Source organism: Xenopus tropicalis, chromosome 2 (assembly GCF_000004195.4).
Source record: "Xenopus tropicalis strain Nigerian chromosome 2, UCB_Xtro_10.0, whole genome shotgun sequence".
Taxonomy (NCBI): Eukaryota; Metazoa; Chordata; class Amphibia; order Anura; family Pipidae; genus Xenopus; species Xenopus tropicalis.
In genome coordinates, this window is record NC_030678.2 from 135,926,182 (window position 1) to 135,945,490 (window position 19,309).

Below are 19,309 nucleotides of genomic sequence, written 5' to 3' on the forward strand. Positions count from 1 at the left end.
AGAAAGCTTCTTAATTTCATGAGATTAAGTTTATATTAAATGTTCATTTTTGCATTAGTTCCCCTTTAAGAGACCTCAAAAGAGGGAGAATAATAGAAGCATGCGTGGCATTGTGGGAACTGGGGTCTTAGCTCTGAGTAAGCTGATTTTTGAGACAGTAAAGGATAGAGAAACTGCTTTTAACTGCAATTTAATTTACAAGTAACTTTTAAATCACTGAAACTTTTAATTGGGAAAGTCGCAGGGAACTGCATTTTCTTTCACTTTAAAAAAAATGTAATTACTTGGTCAGACATCCTCTTGCAGAAATACATTGTGATGTAAACCTTATTACTTCTATTGGGTTCGATTAATTTTTTAATTAATTTTTAGTAGACTTAATGTACCTGTATTTAGATATAAATGTATAGAGACATAGGATCAGCATCAGACTCCTGCTACCCCAAGTGCCCCCACAGCACCTCAGGGGTCCCTGTCGCCCACCCACCCGCTCACTTTTAGCATGCTCAGCAAGCATTATGCTCATACCTTATACTATCTTCACTGTGATCTGGGGAGGGAGGGCTCGGGGGAGCAACAGCAACAGGGCAGCGACCATACTTACTGGTGCCCAACAGGTATTTTCCCAGTGTCCCCTTGCCCTGTCTGACCCTGTATAGGATCTGTATTTTGGAAATGCATTATCCAGAAAGCTTAGAATTAAGGCCATCTCCGACAGACTTAATTTTAATTAAAAAAATAATCTACATTTTAAAACATATTCCCTTTTTCTCTGTAATAATAAAACAGTACCTTGTACTTGATCTCAGCTAAGATATAATTAATCCTTATTGGTAGCAAAACAATCCTATTGGGTTTATTTAATGTTTAAATGGTTTTTTATCCCTTATCCAGAAAACCCTGGGTCCCAAACTTTCTGAATAACAGGTCCCAAAACCTGTATTTGCATTTATACAACATGGTGGTTCTCAGAACAGCAGAAGGGGCAAAAAGTAACCAAAATAAAATCATAAGTTTGCATATCCACAAGCTCTCAAATTTGCAATTAGTCACAGCTAATAAAGACGCAGCCACCTGAGCTTGAGCTCTTTAGAATTTGTTCATACTTTCTAATAGCAGTTCTGGGAGGTAAGTAGCACTTGTCTCACATCCATAAGCCATCAGCTGTGCCCACAATAAAAGCTGATCTTTTATTAATAAAGCAAAGATGCAGTTATGGCTGCAGAAGAAAAACATGGGAATTTAAAGATCCAGTTTATGATTCAGACACAGTGAAACAGATTTCTCTTTATAAAGTCTGTACAATACAATTTACAATGTTAAGACCCAAATCAAAATTAATAGACAACCAAAGGTCCACATTTTGCTTTTTTAAGTCTACAATGAAGAACCTGCAAGGCTTTATGTGTTAAGTGTTAAGTGTTTGCCAGTCATAAAGAGAAAAGCCCAGTAGATGTATTAATACCACAGTCCTGATGGAATTGGCAAGCTATAGAATCAGTTGGGAAGCAAAGTGACTCCCATACCTCAGTGTGTAATGGCATGATCCTTGTGCCAATTGATTTTCTTCTTTTTGTAGCTTTCAAACCTTTGAAGGTCCATAAGGCTGCAGAGAGAGAATTGATAGAGGAAGTGGTTAGTGGCTTCACTCACTCAGTTCTCATGACCTGAAGAAGCCTCTGTGATGGGTAGTGACAGTTTCTAAGTTGCTTTACTTTACTACTAGATACTGTATATCATTGCCACTATGCAGGCAGTCAGATAGAGGACTTCATCAATGTGCAGATGCAGTCCTTGATCTGATGGGAAAATTAAACCTGCCTTATTTTTGTCCAGATATCAGTCAGGTAGGCCCATCAGAGGGACCCATACATGGGCAGTTAAGATGCTGAATTAGTCTTAAGAGTCAAAATTGGTAGCTTAAATCACCTGTGTATGCTCACCATTAGTCTGGCTTTTATTATGCAACTTGTTTGGCTAAAGAGCAAAGTTAACTGAACAAAATTTGGGTCACCGGGAGGGACTGCAGTTGCAATGGGAGACAAACCCCAGAATGCTCAGTGCTGATTGCTTTTCTAGGCTCAGTGCAAACCTTCACTGGCTTTATTTTGTTTGACCTGTTTTAGCAGCATCTCAGCTTTTTCTCAGCTTCGAGTCTGTTGTAAGGTTTGTAAACCCCAAAATAAATATTTGTGCAATTCGCAGTATGCATTCATTTGAATGGATCCAAAGTTATTTTTTAAATGTAACTGCTATTGAAAGTGTTTTCTGTCTGTTCCTTACATCTGCCTTCAGTGCTAGTTCTGACTATTAAACAATGTAGCAGAAGCCAGCTCTTCTCCAGACAAGACTCCAATTCCCACAATGGCTTGTTTTCTTAATCTGTTTACCAGTTGGCTTCTGCAACAGTATGAACCAGCAGTGGAGATACTGCTTTCAGTAGGAATAAAATTTACAAATAACTTTGAAACCACTGAGATTTTCTAAGAAAAATACAGGGGAAAGTTGCTCAGAATAATAATTTCTTTCATTAGGTAGAATGTTAATATTGGGTTTACAAGTCCTTGGGAAAGCAAGGAAGGCAGGCTACAGTAATAGGCCCTTCAAGCATTCTCTCCTACATTCCCATGCTGAGAAAATTCCCAGTTGGCGTTTCACAACATTTCTACATTATAGTAGTTATTCGCCACCATTCTCTTCTGTATTGTGCTGGCATTCATATTGTTCCCATGCTGTTTGCTTGCTTGCAGCCTCATTGCCCAGGAGCAGGTCTAGACTCCTGTATTTATGACTAATGATAACCTGTGCAGACAGGCGAGCCAGCATGGGAAGCATTACACCTGAGATTGCTATCCATAACAATCGTGCAGAGCTTAAACATTCCATTTTTTCTGCATTAGGTCTTACAATTGCTGAAAACAAAGGATGTATCTACTGTATCACATACGATCATGGCTAAGGCAGTGCAGATCATTACAGATAAACTATAAACTGACCACAGCAAATGTCAATTACAAGGTGCCCAATGGCTCCTAGCCATTTCTTTAATTTACTGAACCTTATTGCTGTGGGGAAAGGGAGCAGAATCCTGCAATTTCTGGGGAGATAAAGTGATTAGTGATGTATCTATTTGCTGGTAGAATGTACTTTTCAGTGGGATCTTAGAATTTTCCATTTGTTTTTCTGCCATGGAATTCTAAAGATGAAATATAAACATACAAGTGAGCATCATTTTGCCTCCTGTCATTGGCTAAGCAGTTTGGCAGTGAAATAGTTAATTCAATTATCCCTTCTAATAGGGAAACAAGTGAGATGAAAGAACAAGACATTTAACTGTCAGCCCTTTCCCTTTTAGGCAAGGGCTGAGCGTGGCAACAGTGGAAGACAGGGGGGCTTGCTGGGAGATGAGGATGCAGTGCGCACTAATGTTAGCAGTTTTCAGCAGGAGTGCATGAATAATAAATAACTCTTAGTGTTAATGCTTTTCCCATCCCACAGGCAGGACCTTCCTAATTACACCCTGGCACAAAAAATAACTCATAATGGCCTCAGATAAGATTTCTGGTGCAAGTCTAATCCCAGCTGACAGTCATTTTATACCATGTAGCCAACATAAAATATGTTGACTCTTTGCAGATTCCAAGACAACGCAAAAAAAAATCTCAATCCGCTGGTGCATCAGTGCACCCATTTCTTTGCTTCTTTCACTTTGATTTCATTGTGTTAATTGCTTGGATACTGAATTCCTCGAGGATTGATTGTCGATAGCTAGCTAGAAAAAATAACCAACAGCTTGAGCATGGGAAAATAAGACGTCTTAGTCGCACAGTGACCGTAATAGTAGTGTGCTTATATAACCATTGGCATTATGCCCTGGTAATAACAAAGTATAGGGGGGACAAGAACAGCAATGTATTGAGTGATACATACCATTAAATGAACAAAACTCCAAAAAATAAAAATGTTTTAGGAAATGACAATATATAACCTGCACTGGTAAAACTGATGTTGCTTCAGAAACGCTGCTATAGTTTATATAAACAAGCTACTGTGTAGCCTTGGGGGCAGCCATTCAGTCTGAAAAAGAAGGTGCAGGTTATATAGCAGATAAACTCTGTAAAATACAATGATCTTAGATATCTGTGTAAGAATTAAATCCATTGTATTCTACAGAGGCTTATGTATTGGGCCAGACTGGAATTCAGAATAGGCCCTGGCATTTTAAGTACACAGTGGCCTAAACAGCCCCCCATTAAATAGTGACTGCTGATGGCATCTTAAAGGAGAAGGAAAGGCAAAGTCACTTGGGGGTGCCAAAATGTTAGGCACCCCCAATTGACTTAAATCGCTTGCCTTGTACCCCGGGCTGGTGCCCCTGTTAGGAGAAAACAGCACCAGCCCGGGGTAGCTGTGAGCGAGCGCTTCCTCCTTCCTACTCGCGCTGCTGCTTATTGTCCGGGACAGGCACATGCTCATTAGAGTGAAAAGCCGACTTCTCTGTTACAGTTCCACTATTCACTCTACTGCGCATGCGTGCGAGCGATACAGGAAGAAGGAAGCACTGCAGCTACCCTGGGCTGGTGCTGTTCTCTCCTAACAGGGGCTATTGAAGTCACTTGGGGGTGCCTAACATTTTGGCACCCCCAAGTAACTTTGACTTTCCTTCTCCTTTAAGGTGACCATACACCTTACAATAATGACATTTCCTGTGATCGTTCGTTACCTCCACTGACGTTCAGGGCTGAATCGTCAGATATGGAGGTAGAAACAATAGGGATTCTACCTCCACCTGATGATTCAGCCCTAAATGCAGATTTTGCTCGGACACCTTCAACAGCGCCCGAGCAAAAGCTTTTGCCATTCATGATGAGACCATGAATAGGGCTTATGCTGAACATACTTCTCGACGATTGTTTTAATCATGAAAAATCTATGATTTGTGTTTATTCTTGAGCTTCACAGGGAAAACCAAAGCTACACCTAGTAAAATGACCAGTGCTAATGTACCCCCCCCCCCCCCCCCGTATAACTGACTATTGTTAACAAAACATGGAGCAACTTCAGTTTCCCTGTTTAGCTCAATTAATATTAAAAAACATAACTTTTTAGAATTCCAGACTGCAGTAATCTAACAGTTTTTATACCTAAAACTAAATTCCAATTATCCAGTTACTGATTCAGTATCCTCTGTGTCTCTCTTTCTGCCTTCCCACGCATTTGTTGGATAGCGTAGTCGGCACGGTGTGGTGCCAATTACCAGTGTCTCAGAGACTGCCTTGGGCTCTGTATTAATACAAACATTGAATTACTCTGATTACTGTAGGCTGAGATGCTGCATATGGGCCGAATAAATTCCAGGACTGTAACAATCTGTTCTGCTTTAGTGACAGAGAGATAATCGCCTATCTTTGCTGGATTTCCTCCTACTGCTAATAATTAGCAATCTGACACTTTAGCTTTCACCCTATTTTGCATTTATACTGTCATATCTGAGGAAGAAAATAAAAAAGTAAGAATTTCAAAAATGCCTTTCATTTGGTCAGCCTCCCTCTTGCAAAAATACAAGCTACTATAATCTAGACCAGGGATCCCCAACCTTTTTTACTTGTGAGCCACACTCAGATGTAAAAAGTGTTGGAGAACAACAGCATGAAAAAAACTCTTTGGGATGCCAAATAAGGACTGTGATTGGCTATTTGGTAGCCCCTCGTGGGCTGCTAGATTGCAGAAGGCCCTGCTTGGAGTAAAATGGCGTCTATGTGCTTCCAAAACCTTCTTCCAGGCCAGAAATTTTAAAATGGGCTCCTGGCTTGAATGCAGGTCACTTTGTTATTCTGTTATTTTGTCTATTCTGTTTAATTGGTCTAGATAAGTCTGATGATTCAAATGACCATATTTAAACCATATACAATTGCGAGTTTTTCACTACTATAATCATAAAATATATTTTGAAAATTGCAAAGGGAAAAGAAATTGTGATCAAATATGTAAACTGTTTTTTCTTTGAAAATTCCAATAAAGACACTTTGGAAAAAAAATAAAAGGGCTCCTACTTTGAGGTCACTGGGATCAACATCACTGGTTGGGGATCACTGATCTAGACATAACTTCATATTTACTTTAGTATGTTATAGAATGAGCTATTCTTTTGACATGGCCTGTTTTATAATTTATAGTTTTTGAATTATTTGCCTCCTTCTTAAAAATCTTTCCAGCTTTTAAATGGGGGTCACTGACTCTGGAAGCCAAACTATTGCTCTGTGAGGCTACAATTTTATTGTGACTGTTATTTATTTACTTATCTTTCTCTCCTATTCATTTTCTCGGCTCTCATTCAAAGAACCGCTTGGTTGCTAAGGTTATTTGGACCCTAGTAACCAGATACCTGCTTTAAATTCAAAACTGGAGTGCTTCTGAACGAAAAGCTACCGGTAATTAATTGAAAAACCACACATAATAAAAAATGAAACCCAATTGCAAATTGTCTCAGAACATTACTCTCTACATCATACTAAAAGTTAAAATAAGGTTAACAACCCCTTTAATATACATTTATAGTTTATTGATAGTTCTTCACTGTATGCAATATTTACCAACAGCTGCAGTGCTGTTTCATATGTGAGAATGTCATGAATGACATTTTGCTAAACTCATTACTATCTCCACTGCAACTGTGGGTTCCACTGCAACGTGGCACTGTTTTTCCTTAATCATTTCATGTTCTTTTACTTTCTGTACACCGTTCTTTTCAACTGATACAGGCAACTTGCAGAGAAGAACCTGGCTGCTAAACAGGAAACACTGACAGCAACTACTTGGAGTCTTCTTGGGTATAGGGCAGGAGCCAAATAACAACACTAACCATGCTGTTGGATGCTCCATAAAGCAAGCAGAGAAATGCCCAAATTTGTATGTGTCAGCTGTTACTAGCTATAATTAACATGTTTTTGCCAAAAAGATTCCATTTACGAGGGTGATTTCCTTTATAATAGGCAGCATGGATAGATTGGAGTGCTTCTCCTTTTGCTGAAAAAGGCATGTGGAGAATATATCATGTGTGCCAGCAGCCCAAGGGTAATGGCACAAGCTGACTGACCAATGACAGTGGAGCATAAGGTTTGCTATGGAAGCATGTTTTTGCCATGCAAGGTGCTGCCACATTTCAGAAGATCTGACAAGCTGTCAGACAGGTAGAAAAGAAGCACTATACTTAGCTGTATATGTGCTGGAGATCAGCAGGAGATGCGATATCTCTCATTAATTCCTGCAGACTGGGTTTAAAAAGAAATAGTACAATTATTATACTTGTACAACCTATGCCAATCCTAAATGTGTCACTATCCCTTTAAGAAGCAGGACAGAAGCCTTGTTGAAAGAGGCCTTTTATTTTAACAAGTAGCAGTAAGAACGATATTTTTCAATCCTTGCAAATTAGTATTTCATTTAGCAGAAAAGAAAAAAAAGCATTTTCTTTCTCCTTCTGAGCAGTTTCAGTTCCCATCACGTCCAAAAGCAAATACTAAATTATAGATCAAAGCTTGTAATAGTAAGGTGCCACAAAGAACTGCTAACAATACACATTTTTTTATACAGCTCTGATTATATGTTATTAAATTATTATATATTTGCCAGCAATGATGTAGGTTATGGCATTAAATACCAAACTACTTAGTTGCTCAAATGGTTTCTTTTGGCTTACTAACAATAACTTTTAGGTAAACAATAAGGTGTATATTTATTAAATGGTGACAGGGGTGGGAACAGCCTACCTCATTATTCACCTGTATAGAATTTCTAGGGTCAAATTTATCATGTGAAAAAATAGTTCACCATAAACAAATATTCCACTTTAAAATCCTTTACAAGTGAATAGGTGTGGAGGGGATGTTGGTGAGCTTTAAGGTCACCGTTTGGTAAATATGCTGTTAATGTAGGTTTTTTTGAAGAAAATACAGGCCTTCCTATATTCCTAATACTAACCAGTTGGCAACCCTATATATTGGCCCCCTTCTAAACACAGATATATCTTCTTCTTTATTGAAAGGTCAAATTATATGTTCCCAAAGGGCCCCCTTAGGACCATAGCCAGAGTGCAAGCACAACTCCTGTAACCATAGTTGCCATCGGAAATCATGAGGCCCATACTACATGGTTAACCCCCCATGAAGCTCAGGTTATTAGTCCACTGATTACCTGGGCCTCCAGGGTGGTGGTCTCTTAAAAGTCCTGCTTATAATATTCCACAGATTTAGCTTGCTGCTCTGTTCATGTCATTAGAACGATACATACCGTAATGAGAAAATATCACTGTGCAGCGGTAGTAATTTAATTTTCAGCAGCAAATGAAGAAAGTAATTGCAAGGCTTTGCTGGAGCGTGACAGAAACATGCATCACTGCCATCAAATAGTAAGATGGGTGTTGAAGGGGTTCCTTTTCAAATGTGTGCTCTGGCAACAATTAAATTACCAGAATGAAGTAACATATTGATTGTTGCACGTTTCTCTTTTCTGAAAAGCTGTGCAAATATAAGGCACTATTCTGATAGCCCACACTTTCAGTTCAGGTACTCCTGCAAGCTTTTATTTTGTCCATGGGCAGAAAAAAACGAGAAATTACAATTTTATGATGCAGTTACCCACCCTTACCATGCAAACAAAAAGCATGAGGAGAATGTTGCATGCAGCTGAAGCCAAAAAAAAGTGTATCACCATGCTGGAAATACTGCAGCTTACATAGTCTGCATGTCAGTTATACTGTATTGTCAAGACATTTGAGCTAGTAATAAAGTTAGTTGAAGGAGGGGATAAAATGAGCAGAACGTAAGAGGGTGGTGGTAGTAGAGTGTTGTATATGTCTGGTATTTGTGGGTACCCACAAAAAAATGTGGGTACTGAGCAGGTTGTTGGTAGAAATATGGGTTTCCAGGCCCCACATTAAGTTTATTACTCCCCTTTATCTTTCTTTGCATTGCTGTCTCTTTGGGATTACATTGTTACTTCAAGTTTATGATACTGTCATTTTTCAGTTTTATGGTGGGGTTATGTTGCAGATAAAACTGTTGCAGGTTGGTTTGGACTGATTAGGTAAAATGCAAATTGTGGCTTGCAGGTCAGCAGGTTGGGTGCAGGTCTACCTGTCTGTGTGAGCAAATACCTAACAGAAAATGGCCATTATTTAGAAATGGTCAAGATGTGGAGCCAATAAAGCTGGTAGATTCTTGGTTAGTAACTCCAGTCACAGCCATGTAATGGCAAAAAAACTTATTAAGGCTTCCCATTTGTTCCCAATATTTGCATTGAAAAAGGCCAGAGCTGTCCACATTCTGGGCCAAACCCTGTGAAGATGATGAGGCAATACATTTTTAACGGCTTCCTCTCCATCTTACTTTAACGGCATTCTTTTCATGTTATTGTCAGAGGATTCTTAGGTAAGTGCCAAATGCCAATACTGTGGTTTTATCTCATTTCTATTAATGGGCACTATTGAGTTTTCCGGGGTCACTGTCTTTTTTGATTGGCACACAGGAACCTCTTCTTATTTTTAATATAAAGTCTGAATGCACTATGGCTTCTAGAAACAATATGAAGATGTATAAGAAAATAGCTCTAGCAATTAGACTAATGAAGGTATATTGACGTATCTGGTGCAGGGTAGTACATCATGTGCTGGTTATCACACATATCTGTTTTAAAAGAACATCTTTTTCAATGCCCCTGCTGGGCGCAAAGGTTATGTAGATCTGTCCCGCACTGCACGAAGGAAAAGGAACTGCTTTTACACAATGGGGCTTTTTTCTCGGAACATAAAAAAAGTACTGAATCAATGAATGAGAGCCTGATGTAATATACTCCCCCCCAATTAAAGTCTGTGACTGCTTTAAATGGTACCAGTACTGAGATTAACTGGCCCCCTGCATTGTTCACACCTCAGATTCAGGCTGTAATCCTCCTGTATTGTTCACAACTGTTTGTCACTGTATTGTTCGCACCTGTAAGCCTCTACATTGTTGACACCTCAGACTGTAAGCATCTGCCTTGTTCACACCTCAGGTGTTAATGTTAAAGTGGTCCTAATGGGTTACTTGCATGATCCTGATTGGTTTCTCTGTCTCCTGTCCTACTCTGCCTGTTCATGCTCTACCCTGCCTGTCCTAGGCTGCCTATGTGCCATACTCTGCCTGCCCTATGCTGCCTGTGTTCTATTCTCTGCCTGCCCTATGCTGCCTGTGTGTGCCATACTCTGCCTGCCCTATGCTGCCTGTGTGTGCCATACTCTGCCTGCCCCATGCTGCCTGTGTGTGCCATACTCTGCCTGCCCTACTCTGACTGTGCGTGCCATACACTGCCCACCTGTGTGTGCCAGATTGTGCTTTCCCTATGCTGCCTCTACAGGGGAGGAGGCGGCATATGGATTTAAGGGTATGTCTTAATATGGCTTCATAGAATTCTTTTACATATGCGCTACCACTATTAATGTGGGTATGGTCTTAAAAGTTCTTGTGATAACATGGTGTGTGTGGTTTAAAAAAGGTGAGTGGTCAACTCTGGCTTCCATTATCGGCCCTCCACCACGCTGACCAGAAAATTGCAGCCCTTGGTACCACAGAAGTTGGACAGCACTGCACTATGCCTCTTCTATAGGAATCTTTCATGTGTACATATAGCAGTTGGCACTTTTAATTTACATTTTCTGTGTATGTAATATAGCATCAAACATATGAATGTTTTAATGTGCCTGTGTGGCGATGTGTGTGCCTTTCATAATGTTCATCGGTACAAGCCTTAATGAGGCGGCTGTGCTACAGTATGTACTCCCCCCCACACTGACACCCTTTGTGCCTCACTGGCAGTTAATGGTTGCTGCAGTGTTTGTGTATCATTCCCAGGCTTGTTGTGCTGCTGAGGCCGGCCTGCAATCCTCCAGGGATCCTATTACCTAAGGTGGAGTGGTTAAGGGCAGTACAGGAGGGGCAGGCCCAGTGTTGCATTTATTCAATACACATTATAGATCTTCAGCCAGATTACACTGCTATAGATACTGCAAAAGCTCCACTATAATAAATGATCACATTTCGTCTGTGCTGAAGACACAGAGTTCTACTAATATAATGTAATAATAATGAATTTAAGCAGTGGTTGTATCTGCTATCATGAAATGCTGACTAAATGAAAGTTTCCTTGAAATTTGTATATGTGTAATTTGTGTGTGTGTGTATATATATATATATATATATACACACACACACACAAATATAAAATATATATAAAAGATTCTTAGCAACCCCACTCTGTCCATTCTAGTTAGGCCGGGGTGCTCAGTCTTGTGAAGAATGTATTCTTTATTTATATTCAACGTTTCGGCCCTCAATGCCTCATTGGAGCCTTTATGAAGAATAAACCTTGATATATAAGTATAAGGATATTATTTTACCGAGGAGTTTCATAAACTGTCAAAGTAAGTCCCACAAGTGCTTAATTTTTTCATGTGAATATTCATTCCTCTTGGATGCACCTGGGTTATTTTTCCCTCTATTGGGAGTGCGTTACAACCACATATATATGTATTTTTTGAGTGTGAACACTTTGTGGCTATTATATAGGGAACAATGTACCCACTGTTGTAAAGTATAAGGATATTATTTTACCAATATAGGCATAAGGCTTTTTTAAAGGTCATGGAGCTTATAGGTGTATTTTTAATTATTATTTGTAATACACAAGTTTCAGTGAGTCATGTGACACTAAGCACTGATTATAACTTATGACATCACTAAGCACTGTTTATATAGTGACTAATGTACCTCCTATTGCAAAATATAAGGATATTATAAGTGATCAATGACCGACCATGACCATGACCATATAAAGGCACAATGGCGAAGGCTCAGTGCTTTCAAACAGTTCCTGGAACTCAGAGGTGACTTCTAATATCCTCATATTTTACAACAGGGGTACATAATTTATTATAACATTCCAGTTTCAGTGAGTCATGTGACAGAAATTACATTACTAAGCACCAATTAGAACTGATGACATCACTAAGCATGCCCAGATGGCTGCTTACTTCCCTTCCCTAACCAATGAGCACTCTTAAGGGAATATGAAACTATAGTAGCTTGAAAAAAGAACTGCTTCTTGGGGGGAGAATATGCACCTGCAGAACTAAATAAAATCTGTTGTATGTTGCATAACGTGCACTATTTATACAATACTAAATGTATTTATATATATATCCAGTGCTAAAACAATGAATACACAATTTTCCTGCTGTTGGAAAAACTGCTAACTTATAGCAGCCAGCTGAGTGGATTCTTTTTTGCCACAAAGGAATAGTTCTTTATACTGAGCATATTTTCTATTAACAACTTTTATAACATTCCCCCATTAAACTGCAATCTTCAGTGTCCTTTGTGGCTTCCCTGAATTATACCTACTGCCATAGAGATTGCCATCTGACTCCCAAACTGGATACGAGACCTAGCTAAACAGCTCAGGTCAGTGTAAAGACAAGATAACTGATGGGAATAGCACCCCTTGTAGCACTTTGAACATTACTAAAAGCATTGTTCCTTATTGTCCCATATGACAGTATTTATTGATGGCAATTCAATAAGCATTGAGTACATTGCACAGTGGGTGCTCAGTGACCTTTTGGGAGGTACTGGTGTGTGGAACAAAGGTTTAAGTCTAAGAGGTTGCTGTAACATAATGGTGGCTTAGTGGGTAGCCTTGCAGTGGAGTCATAAGTCAATCCCAGCCAGGGCACTATCTGCAAGGAGTTTTTATGTTCTCCCTTTACTTGTGTGGGTTTCCTCTGTGTACTTTGGTTTCCTCCCAAACTCCAAAAACATACAGGCAGGTTAATTGGCTTCAAACTAAACTGTATGTGAATGTTGTAGGGACCTTAGACTGTAAGCTCCTAAGGCAGGGACTGATGTGAATCATGTCTGTTGTTTAAAAAGCTCTGCAGAAATGTGTTGCACTATATAAATAGCAGGAAATAAATCATAAATAAATAACTATGGAAACACTTGTTAAATGACTCTGAATAAATAGACCTGCACCAAGGCTGTCCACTACAGCTGTTGCTGGACAATCCCCCTGCACCCTATAACAGCTTAAAATTGTCAGCATCAGCTGGAGGGCCACTTTTAGCTTCCCTGGCCTATGTATGATGTGATCTGCAGCCTCACGCAGGAAGCAGTGATGACATTTAATAAGCATAATTCCATGGCAGTACTGGGCAAAGCAACGATGTAACTGCTGGATTTTGAGCAAATTCCCTGGTTAGGTTATATTTCTTGGTAAGGTTTTAGTGAGTACTAGGGATAAAACAAACCGTTCTTTGGATTTCGTAGCAATAACAATGAAATATAGAGCTCAATACACTCATTTGTTGCCATAATCCATACACTAAAGTGGGTGCTACCTCTGTAGCGCCTAGGGCTCTGTGGTAAAATTTTTACACTGGTTTTAGGGAAAAGCAGAGAGAGTCGGCTGGGACCCTTGCACCACGTGGTTCCTCATGAGGAGAAACAAAAAGACAGATATTGTGTTTCAGTTATTTAGCATACACAGAGTCATCAAACACACAGCTCTGCATCTTATATGGTTACAATTGCTATTCAGCAGCAGACAAAGAGGATAACATAATTTTTTTGTCTTCATACTGGGGTCCTCATCCTCTTACCGCTTCTTCTCTAACATTGCCCCCTATTAAAAATGTTATCACAAATTTTCTACACTGCAATGGTTATATTATGCGGCCTTCGTTACATGGAATATAAATAGAGCCTTTTAACTTAATTCCACCTAATGCTTATGACACAATGGCCATATTTTTTCTGCCACGGAGAAGTTTTGTACTGATCATATGTCTTGATTAATCTTTTAGGGCATATGGGTAGTTTCATTACATTAGTTTTTTACTGTGACAAATACAAAGGAAAATGTCAGAGTAGTAATGATGTCAGTATGGCCCTTTATTTTGATCAGGTGTGAGCACGCACAGCCCCTAAGCTGTTGTTTAAATACAGTCCCCCTAATCCTCAGGCAATAGCTGACTATAGAACATGGATTGGATTGTTTCACAATGGCTGGAGAGACACGTGTTTCTAAGACAGAGGCTTTGTTGTTGGATTTACTCATCTTCTGATGTTATGAACAGAAAACAAAGAACACAATGGCCTTCTAAAAACTAGCAGATGGTAACAGATTATTGTTATAATAACCTGTATGCAGAGTTATTCAATATGTCTTAGAGCTATACACCTGGTATGGAGCTGTCCCCATTTCATTTCATTTTGGAAAGGGGCAACATCTCAGCTGGCCCCATCAAACCTATATTCTATATATGCTTTTCTTATACAATCATTTTAACATGATTTAAAGTCCTTTACAGTCCTTTTGAGATCACTGCTGTAGTGTGGTTTGGTTTATACCTCTCTGGAATGCCAGGTTGATCAAGTTGCTTGACAGTGTTCTGCCTTTATCAAATCAACCAACAGGCATCATCCAGGGAACTTTTAAATCTAACAATGCTCGATGGACACTAAAAGGGGGCTGTTGCTAGAATACGCATATATTACTGCTGCAAGTCTATACTTTAACATTAGTGACCAGTAAGCAAGTATAATTGTCTGGTCTTTGCTCAACAGGTGTAGGAATGTTTCCTATTTTCTCCTTGTGTTATGATTTTACTACCTTTTATATGCCATGTATTCTATACAGGTAAAGGATCTGTTATCCAGAATGCTTGGACCTGGGGTTTTCTGAATAAGGGGTCTTTCTGTAATTTGGATCTCCGTACCTTAAGTCTAGTAAAAAAAAATTTAAACATTAAATAAATCCAAAAGTATAGTTTTGCCTCAAATCAGAATTAATTTTATCTTAGTTGGGATCAAGTACAAGGTACTGTTTTATTATTACAGTGACAAAGAAAATCATTTTTAATTAAAATTATATTATTAAAATGGAGTCTGAGGGAGATGCCCTTCCCGTAATTTGGAACTTTCTGGATAACAGGTTTCCACATAAGGGATCCAATACCTGTATATTTTTTTGGAATTAAAACATGCACAGTTATCAGTTATTGAAGCACAATGAAAGGCAATGAAGTGTTTACACCATACATGTCATGTGTTGGAAGCATCTGCCAAGGCCAAAAGTATGCTTAATCCTTATGCCAAGGAATCGTTTCCAGTGACTTCATTTTTTTTGTCCTTATAACATAATCATTCATTATTTTTTTATTTATTAATGATCAGTTGTCTTGAGTAATTATTTATGGGTTTTTGCTAAAACATGTAGTACAACTAAAGAAGAGCAGCCTAAGGATAGAATTGCCTTTCTGTTCCAGGGTTCAGCTGATTCATACACAAGCCGACCATCGTTAGACTCCGACGTGTCCCTGGAGGAGGATCGGGAGACTGCCCGCCGCGAGGTGGAGAGGCAGGCTCAAGAGCAGCTTGAAAGAGCTAGGGTAAATCATTTCTCAGCCATCATCATTATTTATTAATATAGCACTAGCAAGTCATGCAGCATTTTACACTAATTTAAAACAAACCGGAATAATTTAACAAACAGAGATTACAGGATAACAAATAGTCAGACAGATTGTGCAGAAATACTCATTGCACATTAAAATGCATTCAGTACGTACTGTCTGCCTGTTGAAGAAACTATGTCTCATGCACTTGCAGTCTAGCTGACTAAGCAATGACAGGTGGCACATAGTTCTGGACAGAAATGCTGATTTGTACAATGGTTAAGGCCTATGGAACACATGAGTGGTCATTTACTATTCTCAAAGCAGAAGGGTAACCAAAGCCTGTGTCCTGCCGCTCCCTATCTTGTATAGCTAACATGTAGAAGATAGCATCTGTATATGTCAATATGCATCCCCCCTCCAACCCATATGAACACAGCACTTCCAAACACAGGCAATGTTGTGTTTATGGGGAAGAGCCCTAAATATTTGAACCAGTGCTACCCAAAATGTTCCCACAGTTTTCATGTTTGGAGGCCTGGATTACTATAAAACATACAAAGAAGATGTTAGGCATGTGGCGGGGCATAAAAAACAGAAAAATGGAAACAACTATTATGTACATCATGGACTGAAGCTTTTATGTTTAATTGGACCACAAAGGATATGATGTCAATGTAACAATGTAGTTACATGTGCACATGGGGGTTGGCTCTTAGGGGGTATGTCTTGCTACCAAGTCACTTACTGTAACTACAGTTAAATATATCTGTATCACAGTGTTTCATTTACACTTGACAAAGGTCCACTTAGTCTCAAATGTGCAGAGAGTTATTTTTTCAGAAATGTGGGTTTGCCCTTAAAGTGAAGGTGCAGTCAAAGAAAAGGCTCTGAATAGTTTTTCTCTTAGTAGATGGTCAATACATAGATTTATATAACAAAGATTTATGCATTGTAAATAGGCTGCAGTTAGTGTAACTTACATCTGATGCACTTTGGCACAAGCTCGAACTTATGAGTATCCAAACATTAAAAAAAAAATCCTACTCTGAATCTCACTCTCACTGGCCTTTGGCAACCCCACAATTTGGGGATATGTCATAGAAGACTTACATAAATAATGCATTGTGTTCTAGATATTTAGATTTTTATTTTACAGTGGGTTAACTTTTTTTTCCAGCTCAAGCCGGTAGCATTTGCTGTAAGAACCAATGTCAGTTACTGTGGAGCGCTGGATGAGGAGTGCCCAGTTCAAGGAGCTGCCATTAACTTTGAAGCCAAAGATTTCCTACATATCAAGGAGGTAAAAACCAACTTTAGGAGCTCAGAACTTTCAACATTAAGGGGCACATTTACTAACCCACGAACGGGCCGAATGCGTCCGATTGCGTTTTTTTCGTAATGATCGGTATTTTGCGATTTTTTCGGAAAATTTTCGCGACTTTTTCGTTACCAATACGATTTGTGCGAAAAAACGCGAGTTTTTCGTAGCCATTCCGAAAGTTGCGCAAAATCTTGCGATTTTTCGTAGCGTTAAAACTTGCGCGAAAAGTCGTGATTTTTTCGTAGTGTTAAAACTTGCACGAAACATCGCGCCTTTTAAGTTTTAACGTTACGGAAAAGGCGCGACTTTTCACGCAAGTTTTACCGCTACGAAAAAATCGCAAGATTTTGGGCAACTTTCGGAATGGCTACGTAAAACTCGCGTTTTTTCACGCAAATCGTATTGGTAACGAAAAAGTCGCGATAATTTCCGAAAAGTCGTAAAGTCGCCGAAACAATCGCAAAAGATACGAAAAAGTCGCAAAATGTTAGTTTTACAATTGGGATTTTTCCAATTCGGATTCGAATTCGTGTCTTAGTAAATCAGCCCCTAAGTGTGCTTCATGCACCATTGCATATTGTAGTAAATTGAAGAATACTCACCCTGACCTTTCCAGAAATTTGTAGCTTGGTGCTCAGTACGTAAAAGAGGGATTGGCACCCCAACTTCCTATACATGCAATTCCAAAGAAAATGTACTGGCAATTCAAAGCAGGGAAACCCCCTGTGTGTCTACTGAGTGCAAGTACAAATGTAACGTTTAGGGGCACGTCCCTTCGTCAGACAGAAACGTTACATTTATGCTTGCACTCAGTAGACACGCAGGGGGTTTCCCTGCTTTGTGCCAGTGCAGTTTCTTTGGAACTGCATGTTGTAGGAAAACCTGTTGTTTTGAGTTATGTAACAACAGGGTGAAATGGTAGAACTCTGTCTCACAACGAGTTTAATCCAATAATCCACAACAGGCCAGCACAGTGCAGGTATTCTCATCCTCCCTTATGAATGAGTCTGGAATTTTGGGCCTAACATTTCAGCTTTTTTGAAAATAGTTTTGTGCTTTTAATTCAAGCTTTTCATTAGTTAACTTTAAGCTCAGTGCCCATACAGATCAGACCATAATTATTTGTTATACATACCTGTTTACATACTATGCCTTATGTCATGCAGCCAATGTTTTTCCATTGAATTCCCCATGGTTTAAATTGTACTTTTAAAGGTTACATTTATTTTGATTCTCACACCAATCATAATCTCCAGTGCTACCTCTCATATAGACTCTCTTGGGATTTCAGTGAATGATGCTGCTTGTGCTCGCTTACAGCCATTCTCTTTTCTTTTGACTCTCTATATGTTCTGTTCAATTAGAGCACACCCTAGGCTGCTTTTCATTCCCATATCTGCAGAGCAACCAGGGCTGACAAATCCCTTTCAGAGCTGATTCAGTAAAAACCCTAAATGGGCATTATTATAAAAAAAAATTATATATATACAGTGAAGAACATAAGTATTTGAACACCCTGCGATTTTGCAAGTTCTCCCACTTAGAAATCATGGAGGGGTCTGAAATTCACATTGTAGGTGCATTCCCCCACTGCGAGAGACAGCATTTAAAAAAAAATTCAGGAAATCACATTGTATGATTTCTAAAGAATGTATTTGTATTGCACTGCTGCACATAAGTATTTGAACAGCTGAGAAAATCAGTGTTAATATTTGGTACAGAAGCCTTTGTTTGCAATTACAGAAGTCAAACATTTCCTGTAGTTCTTGACCAGGTTTTGCACAAACTGCAACAGGGATTTTGCCCACTCCTCCGCACAGATCTCCTCTAGATCTGTCAGGTTTCGGCTGTCGCTGAGCAACATGGAGTTTCAGCTCCCTCCAAAGATTTTCTATTGGATTTAGGTCTGGAGACAGGCTAGGCCACTCCAGAACCTTGATATGCCTCTTATGGAGCCACTCCTTGGTTATCCTGGCTGTGTGCTTCTGGTCATTGTCATGTTGGTAGATCCAGCCACGACCCATCTTTAATGCTCTGACTGAGGAAGGAGATTGTTGCTCAAAATCTCACAATACATAGTAACATAGTAACATAGTAAGTTGGGTTGAAAAAAGACATACGTCCATCAAGTTCAACCATAATGCCTATATATAACCTGCCTAACTACTAGTTGATCCAGAGGAAGGCAAAAAACCCCATCTGAAGCCTCTCTAATTTGCCACAGAGGGGAAAAAATTCCTTCCTGACTCCAAGATGGCAATCGGACCAGTCCCTGGATCAACTAGTACTAAGAGCTATCTCCCATACCCCTGTATTCCCTCACTTGCTAAGAATCCATCCAGCCCCTTCTTAAAGTTATATAATGTATCAGCCAGCACGACTGATTCGGGGAGGGAATTCCAGAACCTCACAGCTCTCACTGTAAAAAATCCTTTCCGAATGTTTAAATGGAACCTCCCTTCTTCTAAACGGAGTGGGTGCCCTCGTGTCCGTTGGAA

The 19,309-nt window shown here is 39.4% G+C and overlaps 1 protein-coding gene across 3 annotated transcripts in view; it reads left to right on the forward strand.

Moving 5' to 3' along the window:
• cacnb3 (calcium channel, voltage-dependent, beta 3 subunit) overlaps positions 1-19,309 on the forward strand; it is an 89,375-nt gene that overhangs the window by 38,474 nt on the left and 31,592 nt on the right. For all 3 annotated transcript variants that reach the window (XM_012956448.3, NM_001126672.1, XM_012956447.3), the window contains 2 exon segments: positions 15,359-15,481; positions 16,668-16,790. In XM_012956448.3, coding sequence (XP_012811902.1) covers positions 15,359-15,481; positions 16,668-16,790 — 246 coding nt within the window.